We start from the raw sequence: 18,958 nt of genomic DNA on the forward strand, positions 1-18,958 counted from the left end.
TTAGGTGTGTGAGTTATAAAGCTCTGCGCTATTTCTCCTCGTGTAACGGAACTTCAGCCCAACCAATCAGCTCACAGGCTTTCAACTTTCCTCTCACACCCGTATTCGGACAAGTCCTTGCCCCGTGTGCTAGGATTGGTTAGAAGTCCCGTCTTTTGCTCGGGGATTGGCTAAAATCGGCGGTGTGTTTGTGAGTACAAATTCTCAGCCAATCGTCGTGCAGGAGGCGGGGCTTGCCGGAATCCAGGTGTGCACAGGGCTTCTGCTGGAAAGGAGAGCGGGTGGCTTGCGGCCGTGTTAGTTAAAGTTTCCTTGAGGTAAAAGACGCTCTGGAAAAAATAGTTTCCTTCTGACAAGATATTGTATTTTTAGTATAAACGGATTGATTACAGATGGTAAATGTTTTTAAAAGATTTTGCACTGTATCATACGTTTTTAAAATGGGGTGAGACTACTTTTTTAGGGTTTAGAGCGATGTTGGGACTCCTGATGCTCTGCCCACACGATGGCGACACTGGAAAATATCCAACACTAATTCAATTATAACCAACAGCTGAAGTGTCAGGGCTCTTTTAATAGAACTCATAATTACAGTAAATGAACAGGACCTTCCCCCTTCTTGTATTTATAGAATTTGCAGTCATACTCATATTCCCATTTTACATTTTACACACAAAACTAATTTATGAGAGGTCATAAGGGATAAGTTCTCTCACAGCAGCCTGACTGTTTATGTTTTCTCCAAGAAAAATAAATGTTCCTAGTTAGTAGGAGGAAAAGTGAAAGGGAATGTGGAGAAACCAGTCCCACTTCCACAGAAGGGTGTCCCTTTAAAACCGTCGCTGCAAACCTGTGAGCTTAAATGTTGCCGCCCTCTGAAAACCTGATCATACTTGTGCTCCTTGGTGCATGGCTAACGTAGGCATGGAGAATGGGCAGAGGAGGCTCTCGGAAATATGAACTTGGCGTGTCTGTTACAGGTGAGTCCCCCCTGCTGAATTCCTTTTTCGGTGAAATACATAAATATATATATATATATTTTTTTTTGTAGCCTGATTACATTAGAGTCGAGCTGTTTCTCTAGGAATACCTGCTCTGCTAAACAAAGCAGAAGACGGGGTTAAGGTCCAGCTTTCCCTCAGTGTGTGAACAGGGCAGTGAAGTCCGTTTGCTAAGGGCAGCTATAGATACTGTAGTTTCTCACAAACGCTGATAGTGTTGTTAGCTATCTCAGCCGGTTTCCACATGGACCTACTTTAAGTAAGAGGTAGAATATCTTATAAATATGTATTTATTTATATTTATTATATTGAGCTGGTATCAGAAAGATAATTTTACAAATATCTGACTGATGATATTTAATGGAATAAATATTGTGCAAAGTCCTCAATAAACCAACATAAATATGAGCCCACTGTAACATTTCATATGCAGTATTTAAAATGTAAAACATTTGGGACAGTATGGGGAAATGTGAGATAGTACATCTATATCTAGTACTGTAAAAGACACTTTCCTGTGAAATGTGGCCCTGGACAGAAACGTCTCATTTCCCACATAACTCTGATTCCAACTTAATGTGACCAAAACCTGACCCGTCTCCTATCCGGTCTCTAGACCCAGATAGCACATAGCATGATGGTCCTTAAGTGGGCCTGATGCAGTTGCTGGAAATGCTAAACACTAAACGTCTATTGGTTTAAGCAGTGGTTGAGCGATGGCTCAGTTATGACAGTGGTGGTTTAATGGTGGCTGAGATGCTGCCCTCTCACAGCTGTAAGACATGGCTATATTATTAGATATTGAAGAGCCATAATGCTGATAATTATTGTTATAATTGTTTGTATATTGATCATAGTAAATAGTACTGTTATATATCACTGCTGCCCAATGAAAAACAGGTATCTCCATTTGTAATTTTCTCCACTGTTTAAACCCTGTGGCTGCTCTGTACACTGTGTCAGTAATTTAGGGTGGGAAGACCAATAAAATGCTCTAATATTGCTTGAAAACTCTTATTTTACATCAACTTCCATTCAAAGTTAAGATCATTTCGGAGATACATGTTTTTCATTGGACAGTGATGATATGGACCTTAACAATATGGACTTTAAGGGCATATAATCCATATAGTTATGCAAAGTTTTCTTTTTAAAAAAATAATTTGAGGTGATCAAAGATAAGTATATTGTAAATGTATATTCTTTTCTAAAATGGACAACTGTATTGCTTCATGTTTTGTATAAAATTATGAAAATTCACGCTTATTTGAATGGAACTCTAAAGTCAATAAGAAACACAAGGTATTTTGACCTTTTCATATACAAGGACACAATATGGATGGAATTACTTATCTGCTTATCTGGCTTATCTGCTCTAAGGTTTGTTGTTCACACACTCATCTAAATATCAGAGAACTGAGGTGAAATATTCAAATGAAACGGGACTCAGTATATGAGTGACATGGCCCATGGTTCTGTAAAATAGACCAGTACCTATGTAAAAAAAATCAACCCCTAAACAAGAAGTTAACTGTGATTAGACTGCTAGAAATGCTGAACGCATGTTTTGCCAGTGATTCACAATTATAATATTGGTTATTAATTCTTCTTAAAGGAGAATTTGTGTTGTTTATAATATTATACTTTAATAAGTCCAGTCCACACTTCTATTATTATTTATGTAATTTTAAATTCAGTTATATCCAACATTTAATTTTATCATTTCATTATAAAATAGAATATCACTTAGAAAACAACAAAAAAAAAAGTGCTAAGATTTAGTTGAGGTTCCTGGGAATTCTTCTCTACCCTAGAATATCAGCACATTTAGGCCTTGCTTGTCTATTCTACCAAAATGCCTGCAGTTTATTCAATTTCCTGAATTTCCAAATATATCTCTCTATATCACAAATCTTATGAAGTCTAATTGCAGCTTTCATGTTTAAACAAATGTGATGTTTATTGGTTTAAATGCAAAATCAAACTGAACATCTAATCTTACTGAACAACCTGATTTATATAATTTTATAGTGTGTATATATATCATTAGTATTTGTATAAAATTGCATTCAGGAAGTAAAAGATTGTGAGGGAGATTGGGTTCCTTATCACAACCACAGCACTTAGGACTGTCATGCTTCAGCTGAGGATTGTGCCGTTAAACATTGAGTAATTGTAGTTAAACTTTCATATGGAAAGAGGGGTGTTGCTTTCTACTGTCTGTTAAGCCCTTTCTCTGGTTCTCTTTGTAGAGGGTGCTTCTCATGGCATCTGTCAGGCAGATCATATGCCACACACTGCCTTTCTCGACACCGGAGGAGCAGGTGGAAGGAATTAAGATAGGCACTCTAAGTGGAGCCTACTCCCCTCCATACCAGCTGCTTCACAGAGGATATTTGAGAGTGAACGAGGAAACGGGGGACTTGTACACGACAGAGCAGAAAATTGACCGGGAGAGCCTGTGTCCATCACAGGAAGGTAGGGACTGTACCATCTCAGATGATGCCCTGGTGGGCCCTGATCAGGAGGTGGTGAAGATAACTGTTGTTGTGGAGGATATTAATGACAATGCTCCTTATTTTGAAACGAATGAAATTCACGTAAAAATTCCTGAGGATACAGCTGTCGGGACAAGGGTCCTGCTGGACAACGAAGCTCGGGATGAAGACATCGGCAGCAATGGACAAATAAGCTACCGTTTAGAAGGAGCTGGGGCTTTCTTCAGCGTGACCCAGGACAGGTCTGCCCTTGAACTAGTTGTGGAAAAAGCCCTGGACAGAGAGGCTCAAGACAAGCACCAAATGGTTCTTGTTGCTGTGGACGGTGGCTCTGCGTCTCTAAGTGCCACGGCATCTCTAATCATCACTGTATTGGATGTCAATGATCACTGCCCAGAGTTCAGCCCAGATCATCCTCACACAGCTACAGTGCTCGGAGGAGCAGCCCGAGGTACGACTGTCTGTCAGGTTCAGGCCACAGACCTTGACTTAGGCCCCAATGCTCAGATCACCTACTCTCTCAGCCCTCAAGTATCTGACAGGGCAAGGGCTCTCTTCCAGCTAGACCGGCTCACTGGCAAGATTAGCTTAGCTGTGGATGTGAAGTTACAAGCCTCTGAGGAACATGTATTGAAAGTTGTTGCAGATAGCCCACTGTGTCCAGCAGCACTAACGCAAGTAATCGTATACATGCAGCCAGTGGCGAGCCTGGAGCCCGCCATTGAGATCAAGTTTGTGGCGGAATATAAAAATCAAACAATAGTGTTACGAGAGAACGAGCCCCCAACTGTCTTGGCCCTTTTGGAGCTAAGAGACACCTCAAGCATTCAAGTTACTCTGTCCTTAGAGGCAGACAGCATGCCATTCACTTTGAAAGAGCAAGGAGGCAACTATCTGCTTTCAACATCAAAGCCACTAGACTTTGAACTGTGCAGCGACTATCGCGTTACTGTCGTTATAAGCGAAGCCCAAGGCAAACACATCCGTGGAAGGCAAGTGATCAAAGTGGCGGTTGAAGATGTGAACGATAATGCCCCACAGTTCGAGCAGCTTCACTATCAGGCGGAGATAGAGGAGAACAATAAACCTGGTGTGTCTTTAATACAAGTCAGAGCAAGTGATGCAGACAGCCAGCGCAATGCCAAAGTGTCATACCAGCTGATTCAGTCTCCTCTTGTCTTTAATATTGATGAAGCGACAGGTGTGCTGTCTGTATCAAAGCCTTTGGACAGAGAGAGACAGAGTGCATATGTCCTCACAGTGCTCGCCAGGGATCAAGGCTCCCCTCCTCTGGAGGCCTTGGTGTCTGTGTCTATAAATGTACTGGACCAGAACGACAACCCACCCACCTTTCTCAATCCACGCTTCGTCTTCTTCATCCCAGAGAGTATTCCACATCTAGCCCAGGTAGGGAAGATCGGCGTGATGGATGCAGATGATGGGGACAATGGCAAAGTGGTAGATGTGCGGATTCTGGATGAGCATGTTCCTTTTGCTGTGGACCTCTCTCAGATGACACTTCGCAGCACTGCTGAAGTAGACCGGGAAAAGCAGGACCGCTACGAGCTACTCTTGCTAGCCACTGACGGCGGCAGCCCCCCACGTTCCTCCACTGCTTTTGTGATCATTTTCGTGGAGGACGTAAATGACAACTGTCCGCAAGTGATCTTACCCAGCAGCAACCTTTCCTGCCTGACCGTATCCCCCAGCACCAGGGCAGGCAGCACCATCACAAAAATCTATGCTGTTGACCGTGACTCAGGCATGAACTCCGACATCACCTTCCAGATCATAGGCAGGCAGCCAGCCTGGCCAAGCCCATTTCAGATTGACCCACATTCCGGTAACATCACGCTAGCAGGCCGACTAGCGGGAAGCGACCACGGCATGCACCACCTCTTCATCGTAGTGAGTGATGGGGGTAAGCCAGCACCTCTAAAGGCCACCGTGTGGGTCAACCTGCTGGTCAATGAGACTCTGGAGCAGTGCCACCTCACCAGCGTACCTCTGTATCTCTCCCAGACCCCAGAACCCCCTGTGCAGTCAGCGCAAGAACCCCTCAATAAGCCAGTACAGCAGTGTACAGAACCACCTTGGGTCATACTGCTCTGCGGTCTGGGTATGATGGTGTTCTCAGTATGCATGCTTCTGGTTGCCACAGGGATTTGCCTCAAACAAAAACACGTAAAGCGACGAAGAGAGAAATCCATGAACTTTGGAGAAAACCATGAACTGAAGTCTTTAAGATAAATAAAAAAGGAAACCACGGAAGCTCTTTTATAAAGCTGTACCATAACAAGGACATGCTGAATGTTCAGTATATAGATGTAAAGTGGTATTTGTTTCTTGTGTTTATGTATTGCACTATGTACCCTGGGCTCTGTTTACCAACAGGACAGTTTAGTAACGTCAAGATAACTTTAAGATGATTTTCAGGAGAAAGGCAAAAAATATAACAGTACTTACATAAGAGTAAGGAAATGACACAATGTTTATATATATGTTGTTTATATATATGTTTATATATTTTTTGTGCACCAGCAAAACACTAGTGTTACATTTCATAAAAGCTATGAAAAACTAGTATTATTTTTTAAATAAAAAACAATAAAAGATAATTGCATTCTGGCTATGTGTAGTTCATGCAGATACTCCAGATGAATGTTTATGGTTTCTATATAATTGGGTATGTGGTTAGATTTAACAGTTACTTAATGATGTTTTTAATTTACTCTGCACCATAGTATTTATATGATGGTGTATGTTACAGTTCTCTATAATATTTATGTATCATTACCCAATCCCAATCACTATAACTTGCAGGGCCCCCAACACTAGGAGGGTGAAGATTAGCACATTTCCCTTAACACATGTGAAGCTAACCACTGCCCCTCTTTGAACTGCCGTTGGTGCAGCATGGCTTGATAGCCAGTGCCTGGCTCCGCAGTTCCGATTCCCAGCTAACAGACATCATTACAAACCAACATCACACTAGGAGTGATGTGGGGAGAAAGTGCCATCAACCCACCCCTGTGATGGCTTATTGTGCCCTCTCTGATTTCGGCTGCTAATGGCAAGCAGCATGACCTGGGATTTAAATCAGCTGTGATCATAGTCGCATTGCCGTTGTCCAATGGAGCACTCGAAGTGTAATATTATAAAAAAAATGTGTCAAAGGTCGATTCATGTGCTTTTCATGCTCTGGCAATGAACAGCTTTCTATCTGCTCTTTTTAAGTAATGCTAAATTTTGTATTTGTTTATTAATTGTTTATTATGTTTTTGTTTATTAACATAAATATTAAATGTGAAATAATGAGCAGTCCATTGGCAATGCTTCACTCGAGCAATGCAGCATGGCATTTATACCCACTTTATCTGATGTCTCACCATTGCTGAACTCAGAAAAGAACACTGGGCAGTAATTTAATACTCAAACATATCATATTTCCCACCACTAATTCTAACATTATAATTCTGTGAAGCTGAGCTGTTTAACAGCTCCTCGACCTAATATTCAGGGCTTTTCTAGTCCCTCCCCAGGTTTATTATTTCAGCTTCCACATCTGAGCCAGCTAACTGATCAGCATTCGACAGGCCTTCATTATTTCTTTTGAGAGTGCTGTAGAGAGGAAACAGAACAAACCTGTGGGTTGACTGTAGTACTCCAAGGACTGGGTTGAGAATCAAGACACTAGAAAAGCACAAATTGTCTTATGCTCTTCCTATACTGTCAGCAGCAAGAGAGGGACTGAAGCAATGTTAAAGTAAAGACACCTCAACCACAGGAATGCACGCCACCTATCAGGAACTTCATACTGACCGGCCGAGGTTTTAGGTTTCATGCCAATATAGTTGTCAGATACACTGAAACCATATGGCAACTGCTAACCCTACCTTCATTATCTGTTTACTTTAGAGCACTGATGTGCTTCTGTGCTCATGGATCATACTGTTGACACAGGGTAGTGGGTTACTTGGGCAAGAATGCCACAGTATACTAATACATCTGTAACGGGTGTAAACTCTGTCACATCTACACAATGCCATACATGTAAATATAAATAGAGCAGATATCTTTTACAATTTCAACACTGATATTAAAATCTGGAGTATTCTTATTGAAACCTGTCAGATTATTTCTTCAAACAGATACTAAGATGTGTTTATTTGCAACACTATAGTTACGATGAACATGTAAAAGTATCATTTTCAAACTAATGTGTACAAAACTGTCACATTACACAATATTAATGTGTGTTATTTAAGACTAGGTTTGTCTTTTTCCTTTCCACTAAGCATTTTCTGTGTCCCGATTTCAGTTAAACCACTGCCAAATCCAGCACATACCTGGTGGTTCAATCTCAAATATTCTGGGCCAAATGCAGCCCACCTAAGGAACTTGCGGGTCTGTTATGGCAAAGGAAAGTGTGTTGTGAGACAAACTTCCAAAGCCATGTTTAAGGTTTGTCGTGGCATTTGAACTCTGGACCACGTGCAGCCAACTGTGCCAAATGTTTGTTCAGCATTTCTCCTGTGGGCCAAAACTGTAACCAGCTCTGTTTTAGCACCCAGACTCAGGGGACTGAACCAGCAACTTTCAAGTCCCAAACCCACAGGCCATGGCTGTTTCCACCACAGCTGTTCCCTGGACAGATGAGATGTACACTTGTATACTGGGTAGCGTTTTGTGTCTATGGTGGATTAGCAATTTGTGTTTTCACTCTTACCACTGTGGCCTGTGTTCAATTCACAGTCAGGGAGGAGATACCTGTTTTGGAGTAGCCATAAGGCTAAAGGTTGGAGAAGCAGGCTTTGGACCAAAAGATACCTGGTTCAGGCTCCAGGACTGGCATCCACAGCTGAGGCACCGAACTCCCAATGGTAAAACATTACTGTAATTGTCCTTTCTTTGGGTGTCATTTCTTTAAAAGTTGAATTGCCTCCACAAACTGTCTTAACTACTTGGTTCAAAGCCATTAGCTGTAATGGACCCATTGCACGAAATGCACAGGATAATTATTAACACAGACAATTGTGTGTGTGGAGGGGATCAGCTGGTGATTACCGGGCAGTCTTACATAGTGTGAGTTTCTGTGAAGGCTGTAAATGCTATTAGCTAAAAGACTGGTCAGCCAGAGGGTTTGGTAATCCTCCGTCGCCTTGATTAGCGCTCTCTCAGATTCCCAACAATAATTGATGGACGTCTCAGGTATTAGCAACCACAAAAGGCTCTAATGTTTCCCATGAAGAGAGGTGATGAAAATCTCTCAAGGTGCTGCTTCAGAGGAGTCCGGGGGGATGAGGCTGGGGGGTTTTGTGGAGTGGTGAGAGAAAGTGTTTCGTCTCAAGTCACACTGTTCCCCGTCATCTGATAGCTACCCTTCTCACCCCATGCAGGTGGATCAGGCCCAGGGTCGCCAAAGGCTCATCGGAACTTACAGCCATCCAAAAATGGATGGGAGACACTCTTGGGTAAAACTCATGATACACTGATCAGCTATGTCATTAAATCCACCTGCCTAGTATTATGTAGGTCAGCTGTTCTATTAAGGAGGCTTAGACTCCACAAGACCTAGCCAGCATTGACATTTTTAGCAATTTATGCTACATTAGCTTTTATGTGGGATCTGACCAGACAGGCAAGTCTTCTCTCCCTTCTCTCTCATCAATGACTCTAGAGGGCCCATTCAAAGGACCACTGCATACCATGAACACCCCACAAGACCTGCTGTTTTGAAGATGCTCTGACCCAGTTGTTCAGTCATCACAGCTTACTCAAAGTAGAGCTCAGTGGAAATTATATTTCAAAATCACAAATAACAATTAATCAGCCTAAAATACTGAAAGGAGATGATTTGGCCACATAAGCTATTAAGGCTATTTATTAGTTTTGTTAAATGAGTGAATGTTTATGCATTAAGGTTCATTGATATAGCTGCATGATTTCAGAGGTATTTAACTCCTACCCTCATACATACACACTATCACATTCCTACAAGATTTGAAGTACTCCAGCCATAACAATCAATCCAGGACAGACGCTTGTGTGTTCCTAGTCTCCTCTTTTTTTTACAGTGTGAAAATGAAACCCTTTTCTCTGTACTAAAGTCTAACTGACCAGTTTTACAGGCAAATGGTTAATCATCCCTGGTCGAACTGCATGCTTTCTAAGTGTGTCTACAGAGTAAGCTTATTTTCAATGCACAGTGACTGATTACTTGATTCATTTAAGGTATTGATTTGTTGTTGTTGTTTTTTTGTTTTGTTTTTTTACCAAGGTTATGGCAGTTGTGCTGTAAAAAGTTACAAAAAATGTTTAACCTGTAGAGGATTGGTTAACTTATTTGTTTACTTAATCAACAAAACAGGGCAATCATTTGCATATTGCTGTATTACTATGAGTTTTGTTGCACAGATTAACTCATGTTAAGCAACAGAGGCCACTCTTACACATAAAAGTGTCAAAAAGACTTATTTGCAGTGATATCATAGCAGCACTTTTGACCTTTATTTGTAGTAATTGTGTTAACGTTTAGAACATTTTGCCACCAGTGTTGTTACTGATTTTAAGAAGCTACTAAGACTTCAAAACACAGTCAGTTGCTGTCTTGATGGGACACATGGCTTCCATATCTTCACGAAGTGATCAAACAAGGTCTGGATGAATTAAGAGAAGATATTACTTTTTAAAAACAGCACATAAATACATCCTGAATACAATTTTTATCAGTGCTTTCTAAAAGCATCAGTCAAGATGAAAACACCAGACACAGCTGTGTTGTCCACTCTATTAGAAACTCCTACTATAATATGCCTCCATACACACAGAGTGGACAGCAATCGCAAGGGCTGCAATTTTCCAGAAGACTGCTTAATTCCAGCCAGGAACCTTGGAAGAATAAGTCCCAACAGACTTGGTTTTAAAGCCACATTCTCCAGCTCCGGTGTGGGAACATTTTGGCTTTGAGCCGAAAGAGCAAGCAGGGCCCATTAACGCTAATGAGCCTGTATGTCCACTGTGTTAAACCCCTTAAAGCATCTATAGACCACCGGTGGAACAAAAGTGTTATCACAAACTTCAATTACCATTATATAACCATACCAGTTTGTACAGAAGTCCCTTTTGTTACTAAGTAATACACCTTAGTGTGTAATAAGCCTTGATGATTATGATATTTTTTATATTACAATTCCAATGTCTGAGTATTCTTGATTATTAAAAGTTAATTGCTGTTTAAAATAGTGTACTTGCATTATTATGCTGTATATTACCATTATATCCGTGGCATAAAATGACAATACAATCATGTATTGCAAATATTTCTGGAAAAATTGATTGTCCAAAAAAGTAGTTATTGTGAGGCCTAATAATTTAAAACTCCCTAAAAATGCTCCTTTAACCCCTGAAACAGCCTATGGACTGTTGGCAGGCCAAAAAAAAATATATAGCCCTACAGGTTGTACAGAAGACCCTGTAGTTATTGAGTAATACACCTTAGTGTGTAATGAGCCTTTCTGCGTTAACAGATTAATGGACAGACTTTCATTGGTGCCAATTTAAGCCAAATGATACATTGCTCATGCCCTGATTTAAGATCTTGTCGATACTCACAAAAAAAAGCATTTAGCATTTACCTGTGGCACTGCATGGACATCTGTAACTAACAAAACTTAACTTACTGCTATTTACAAATTGCATGGAATGTGTTGTGACATGTGAACTGACTCCAGAATGCTGTTTATTATTGCTTGCACTAAAGATCTCACAAAAAAACTACAATTTCTTAATAATCAGGGTAGAAAATATGACAATGACAGGTCGACTAAAGAAGTCATCATAGCTGACTATACTGTCGACTATCAGTTTTGTAGACACTCTTAGTATAAATAGAAGATGACTTTTTAAAAGCTGCCTCGTTTCATCTGTGCAATAAGACAGTACAATGAATGTGACTTAAGAAGATATATGTTGCTTTAATGCACCTGAGCTGTCTTCCAAAGAAAGAAGTCAGTTATCAGTCTCTATATCAGTCTAGATTTTTAGATGTGCACATTTAAGCATGAAATATGCAGCATGTTAAAAACATCCTGGCAGGAAAAAAAACCCATGCTGTAGATAAGTTACAACACACTTCCATTAGGGTTGTAACATAGATTGTTAGTACATTTTGGGGTTTTTTTTAAGAACAAGAACACGTCCATCATGGTTAGGATGTTGCGGCTGGGTGGATTTAGGTAGGCCTAAGTTGCAGAACCATGGCAGTGTGTGTGTGTGTGTGTGTGTGTGTGTGTGTGTGTGTGTGTGTGTGTGTGAATGTAGGAGGGATGTAAATACCTCTAAAATCTAATCTTCTTTGTCAGTAGCTATAGTGACAGGAATGCTGATAGTAAGGGTGAGCAGATACAGAGCATCCTGCATACATATCCTCGTGTGGGGTTCCCTTGGGTGGAACAAGGGCTAGGTGTGTTCCAGCTAGAAATGGACTCTGTGTGGGTTTGTATATACATTATTACTGGGACCCAGCATGTTATCTGGGCTGTGACACCCCTACATTCCATGCAATCTGATGATAACATGGAACCATATCAATTAATGCTATCATCACATTGCATAGACAATTAAGTACAAAAGTAAATAAAATAAAATAGAATTGAATGACTCAAAAAAGCCACCTCTGGCGACCTGCGTAGACAGACATGTCATATCTGGTGATAAGACACAACAAGCCAAGACAAGTAGTCCATAAGGGCTTGGAACGCAACCACTCTCATGCTTGTGTTTTGTTATGATGCACCTCCTAGAAGACAACAGGCCTTTATCTATGCCTGTTGTGGCGGGCACACCACAACAAAACAGAGGCTTGAGATGAAAACAAATGAAATAAAAGGTGACACTGACCTGGCTCAGGCTTGATTCCAATAAGCTGCATGATCTACTGTTAGTGTTTTGGTAAAACAGCAAACAAAGATACAGATCTAGATGAACCCGGGCGAGTTATTTAGTAATTAATCACAAGGTTTACCTACAGCAGCACTTTAATGAATGTTGCGAGTAGCGTGCACCCATGAACTATGCAGACAGGTCAATAGGATACAGTAATACTTTAGTACAGTAAAATAGTGATTATTATGTAAAATAGTAATATATGCATCGTTTTACATTGTAAACAGGCCTAACTTGTAACCAGTTTTTCATCAATTCACTCTGTGTACGCTAAACAGTCAAATGCAATCATGTTAGAGTGTCTTCAAAGTCCAACCAGAACAAAAGCGGGTTACAGCCTGCATTTCTTGCACTCATAGAAGGAGTGTGGCAGTTGTACAGTTTGTAGCTATACAGTGATGAAATATTTAAAATACACAACTGATGAAATCGCTTACATGATATTCTGCTAACTACAGTTCAGTAACCACAACAAAACTAATATACACTTACGTACCTGTTCTGGTGACAAATATAAAAAGCATGCGCTGTAGAAGAGCTGTAAAGATATAAGAGGCTAGTTGTGACCTTAAGATCAGAGAAGTGGCATTGGGCCTGGAAAGTCAGCAGTTTGATCCCTTGGACCTGTAGGAAGTAGGTGGTGGGGGCTAAAAAAGAACGTTGTTTTCTCCTCCCTTAACATTCATGACTGAAACATCCTTGAGCAAGACACCTGACCTCCTACTGCTCTGTGGGTACTGAGGTGGCTGCCCACTGCTCCAAGGTTATCTGCACACTGCCCTAACTTATTAGTGTGTGTGTTCACTGCAATTGAAGGTTTAAATGGAGAGGCTGAATACCCATTGCACTGCAATGCTATTGTGGTAAAATGTCTTTCTAAATAATGAGATCGTACACTTTTCTGATATGAGTATTACCCAGTGGAGCCTGAGATCAGTCTGACCAGGATAGAGTTAAGCCACCTGTGAGACACACTAGTTATGGTTGAATTAAGAAAACCCAAAGGTTTGTTTTTCAGGAGCTGGATTTCAGAAACTGCAGGAAATCCAAACATGTCTTAACCGTGTCTAGGGGAACTGAATGAGATTAAGAGGAGATCTTAATTAGAATAATTCTTTCCTCTGGGGAAACTTCTACATGTAAAAATGATGTATTTTCCAAAAATGTTGCAAGGAAAAAAGTAACCTAGGAAGGCTTTACGGCAGAGGTGGGGAACCGAAGGCTGGAGTCCAGCACAGTTTGCTGATTTCCCTGCTCTGAACCCCTGCTAAACCTGGCAATTAACCATTTGAAAAGTCTTTGGTCTGCTGGTGGGCTGTTATTACGAACTTCTATTACCAAAGATCAGCCCCACCAATTTTTACAGAAGTGTGTGATTACTGAGTAATACTTCTTAGTGTGTAATGAGCTTTGGAGTGTTAAGGGGTTAATTTGTATGAATCAGGTGTGCCTGAGGGGGAAAAGAACACAAATCTACATTTCCAGGTTTGTAGAGCTGGAGTTCCCCACCCCTGCCTTACAGGTTCCATCTTCATCAGAAACTCAGCCCTGATTACCCTAAGAGCTGATCAAGATGGTCAAGCTGATCAAACCTGAGGTTAGCTTAGCTGGCTAGGCAAGAAATCCTGCTTCAGGACGAGGCAGGCCCTGGTTTTCCAGCTTCTGTTGTGACACAGTGACAATTAAAACATTTCCATTTCAGTTATGCATCACCATAAATCTGTTGTCAGGCTCAAATAAAGACAGACATTATTACACAAAGCTCCCGATCATTCCACAGAAGTCAATAGTTTGTTTACTTTTTTTTTTTTTACCAGACACAACATAGAAAAAGACTAATCCAGCGGAAACATCCCCAAATCTCCAGTGTTTAATTAACATCCAGCTGGACTCAAATGTACATTGTAGGTATTCATTCAACACTGTTGTGTTTTTATGTGTTTTATGAGCTGTGCATTACTGACACCCAAGTAAGGCTATGAAAGTATAGTGCAATCCCCAAATGTGAAATCCCCAAGTCAAACATTTTAGTCTTATCTGCTTTTGCCTTAAGGCCTCAGGCAAAGTATCAGATATGACTCATCGTCAGGGATCCAGCGACTGCTTAACATGCCATAACCAACAACCACAGACAATGAACACACAACATTTCAGTGTGATAGCATGAGAAAACTGTAATTAGTGTGTAATGTATCTTGATTGTGTTATCTTTAAAAATCAACAAGTGTGCACCATTCAGTTGGACACACCCTGGTAAGCTGTATGACTTATTTTGTGAGAGAATGCTACTGGCAGTCATTCTGTTCTTGTGTTAGGCATTTTCACTCACGCTTCTTCTCAGAATTCATCTTAGTTATGCAAAATTAATGTGTGGTCCTCCTGTACAGTGAGATTTAAATCTCTCAGTAAAGTCAGGGGAAGGCCATGGCAAGTGCTTTAGCCTGCGTTTCTAACCTAAGGACATTAGTTCATGCTGGAAATTGAGGCTTGTTTTGGATTGCTGCACTGTTGAAATTCTTCAGCCTCCGTTTCTCGACTCTACTCTGTATCAAACTGGTTCCTAAAATCAGCTGCTATGCAGTGGGATCCATTTTTCCATCTAAGCATGCAATGTTTCCTATGCCACCGGCTGCAACACAACCTCAAAGCATAATGGATCCACCCTCATGCTCAACAGTTGGCAGTGATGTCTGTCAGAGTGATGTTCCTACAAATGTTTGCACATGCCCCAACTGCTATTTTACTTTTGTAGTTTTAAGTTCATCAAATGTAAAGTACTTGTAAAGTAAGTGTTCCTCATGTTTTTTTAAGCAAAAGAAATGTTTTTATAGAACCTTGATAATTCAGATCACCATTTCAATGCTTAACCCTTTAATGCTACAAGGATTAATACATACTAAGGTGTATTACTCAGTAACTGCAGGGTAAAATGGTTCTTTGTATGCAAGGAAGATGTAGACGGTTCCTTATAGAACCCTTAAAACCCTGTTGTTACAAGTCAAAAACTTTTCAGGATATTTTTTTTTTTTCTAACTATTTTTATACAGACCATAAAGCCTGTCCAAAGTCTTCAATTCCAGCGTTAATGTCATATGTTAAAACATGGCCACCTCAACTGTAAATGAGTGAGAAGCTCATACATTTTTTAAAGAACAACAGCAAGACACTATAACCATAAAATAGCCATTAGAGCAGACACTGTAAAATAAACTGTATTTGATATCATCAGTGGCAGTCCAATGTGTTCATAACTTTTTTTTGCTTTTCAGAACTGTGCTCTAGCGCCAGCCCGCTGATACTCTATTATTGTAACCACAGGGCAGAAAAGAGTGGCTGAGTTTATGAGAAAATCATAAATCTGTTAGCTGCCTGATTTGCCGTTTGCCCTCAAGTCCCGGCTATGTGTCTAACTACAGATCTAGATATTGAGTCTTTAAATAATACAATATGTAATACAGTATGCATACATCATATTACTTAACCCCCCCATCACAAAAAAAGATGAAAGGGGAAAAAATACAGAATCTTCCATTACTTGAGTTGGAGAGGTACTCAAGTACTCACACTTTTTAGGTGCAAAGATGGAAAAACTGCCCCTTCCAGCAGAATTGAACTGTTTGAAATGTAACTTTTTGTCTGCAAATATTAATGCGTTCACTTTGTATTTGATGAATTTCAAAAATGAACTGTACTAACTGTAGACTGCGCAGTTTTTCAGCCCAATCTTCCCCTAAAAATGGTTCTTAAGTGGTTCTTCAGTGGATATATGAAACCATAAAGACTCATCATAAATAACCATTTGAGTGCAATGCATAGTAGTTCTCCCTACATTGGACAACCTGTTATTTATGATTCATTAAAGAGCCGTATCCAACACAATCAAATACAAAGTGAACGCATTAATATTTGCAGACAAAAAGTTACATTTCAAATAGTTCAAATCTGCTTGCCACCAAAAATGGCTCAATAACCTTTATTACTTCATTACTAATTTGTAACAGCTGTTTTACTAAGAGAGTTCTCCATCTATAAAATAAAGCACAGCAGTGATACCAACATGTAGGGGCATGTAGGTGTTGGTTGGTGTACCTGATAAAAATGATAAAATAAGAGTGTGAGTACAAAGTAGGTGGCAACAGGCAAATAAGTGTAGACTAAATGCATGCTTCTAGTGCAGTAGAATGCTATGCTACAGAAATAGTTAGAAATAATTATAATGGTTGTGTGATCAAAACCATATCACTAGGTTATGAGTTTTGAGGTTTACATGTCATTCTATCAGTCATGTGGAAGGTGCTGGTCTACACTAAACCCCCCAAATGAGCTTAAAGATAAAAAAAAAAGAAATTCTTTCACTGTCCAGATTCAATCCAGTACTTTTAAAAAACAACATTCAGAAATTATAAAAAATACCAAGTGTCCTTGATCCCTTGATCTAACTAAATGTATGTAACTAAAATTTTAAAATGTGCCAAATTTAGAAAATTTAGAAGACCTCTAAAGGTGTCCTGTTGTATCTGCCACCAAGACATCGGCAGTAGATCCTTTAAGTCCTCTAAGTTGTGAGGTGGGGTCTCCATGGATTGCATCAATGAGCCTTAGGTGTCCATGACCCTGTCGCCGGTTGTCCTTTCTTGGAACACGTTTTTGAAGGTACAGTCGCTTGGTGATATTTGGAGATGCTCTGACTCAGACAGTTGTCTAGACATCATAATTTGGTTCTTGTCAGAGTGTCTCAGATTCCTGTTTTTAACAACACATCAGCTTTAAGAACTGACTGTTCTCTGGCAACCCAATATATCCCTCTTGACAGATGCCACTTTTTTACTTCAGTTGTCGGTGGTGCTGATGTTATGTGTTATATTATATATTGTTGATTTTTCGTGGGTGACACCTTCTCTACATACAGTGTCCTTCTGTACACTTTTATACACGATTTGCATAATATTGCTTATGGTAGATTTTATTTGTTATGCTTTTTTTCCCTAATATGTGAAATAAATTGAAAAAATAGAAACAATAAAAATGTAACTTAATCTAATATTTGCAGAATTAGTTTAATTAGCTGGCCAAATGGCCATTACATGTGGTCAGTGGTGTTACATCATTACTAGATTAATGTCTTTAGCTTAGTTATTCAATAAAATTCACAAAGTGTATGTAGCATGATATGGTAAATCAGTCTGAATGACTTTAATGAATGTTGAATTAAAGAGAAAACTCCAATTCAATTAAAAGTTACTCGTCCTGAGGCTCATCTTTAGGCAGTTAAGTATATAAGACATATTAAGTATATTAAGTTAAGTATAGTTAAGTATATTAAGACATCAGAACCTGTTTGCTACATAAGTGCTAGAACGTCTCGTTTTCCACAGTGAAAAAACCCCACTTGAACTGTTACACATGGAGTTGCACAAGAGGACACTAGAGGTTAGCCTTGAGCCAAATGCCTGCTTTAATGTCACAGGCCGAGTAATTCGAGAAAAGAGAAGAGTTCAATGCAACCTATGCTTGGACTGATGGCCACATTAGAGCTGCTCTTGACCAATTTCATAAAACTGCCCTTTCCTCTCTGCCGCTCTTGATTTTGGCTGATTCAGTAAGCATGTGGAAAATCTGAGAAAGCAGAGAGAAAAGGAAGGGACTATTCAGATATGGTCATATACAGCCTACAAGGCTATCTCAGGCCACTTTACTTTCAAACCTGTGCTACAGTCACAGAAGATCAGTTATTTCTTACTGTACTTTCACCAAATTCACTTTTCTGTGAAGAATGAAAAAAGGTAAATGTGTTTTATATCTACTTTGTGAGCTGGGATGAGTGTTTTATGCTAAATATTTATTTATGTGTTTATTAAGTTGTTTATTGATTTAACAGGGACAATGCACACCATCATGTCATTTTCCTCATCTGTGTAAATGTGCCAGGCTTGGCTAAAAGGCTAATTTCCATCTGTAGTCTCTGGGCAGGTTATTACAGAATAAAGGTGCAATGCCATCAGCTCAATAAAAGCACTACAACTCACCCAAAAATCACTCAAATAAAATCAGAGCCACTGGGAACACAGTATGATTACATATGATTGCAAATGTTATATTTAACATTTTGGTAATTAGTGCTCTCTCTGAGTTCAGCTGGTGAATGACTTCAGTGATGAGTGTTTTTGACTGAGAAGACTGTTTCCCCAAACTTACTATGCCTATATATCGTACCACACAATCCCCAAATCCCCTCTGGTAGTCACTCTTGCTGCCCTACCACTACTACTATCCTTCTGTAGTATGATGTGCCCCAGTGGAGGGGGTGGGGTGAAATGGGGTGTTCAAGCTCATGTAAAACCTTAAAGAATGAGACAAGCATCTGTGAAACAATCAAAAAGATCAACATTAAATAAATGATACTTATTGACTATGTGACTGTGAGGAGAACTATTGGGCTTCTGGTCAGATGCTGTAGTGTGAGCATATAAAGAGGAGACTCAGTTGGTAAGACAGTATGTTCTATGGGATGCA

The 18,958-nt window shown here is 39.9% G+C and overlaps 1 protein-coding gene across 1 annotated transcript; it reads left to right on the forward strand.

Moving 5' to 3' along the window:
• Positions 1 to 874: 874 nt before the first annotated feature.
• On the forward strand, positions 875 to 6,033 carry pcdh20l (protocadherin 20-like). The gene is made up of 2 exons (XM_072663891.1): positions 875 to 980; positions 3,254 to 6,033. Exons 1-2 carry the CDS (start codon positions 957 to 959, stop codon positions 5,747 to 5,749), a joined length of 2,520 nt encoding a protein of 839 aa, XP_072519992.1. The 5' UTR covers positions 875 to 956; the 3' UTR covers positions 5,750 to 6,033.
• Positions 6,034 to 18,958: the final 12,925 nt, after the last annotated feature.

The sequence above is a fragment of the Salminus brasiliensis genome, chromosome 19 (genome assembly GCF_030463535.1).
Source record: "Salminus brasiliensis chromosome 19, fSalBra1.hap2, whole genome shotgun sequence".
Taxonomy (NCBI): Eukaryota; Metazoa; Chordata; class Actinopteri; order Characiformes; family Bryconidae; genus Salminus; species Salminus brasiliensis.

Bases quoted from the DNA above. Each gene is read 5' to 3' on its own strand.
- pcdh20l (XM_072663891.1), top strand. From the start codon at position 957: ATGAACTTGGCGTGTCTGTTACAG. The intron at 981-3,253 runs GTGAGTCCCCCC...TTCTCTTTGTAG, and splicing joins ACTTGGCGTGTCTGTTACAG to AGGGTGCTTCTCATGGCATC.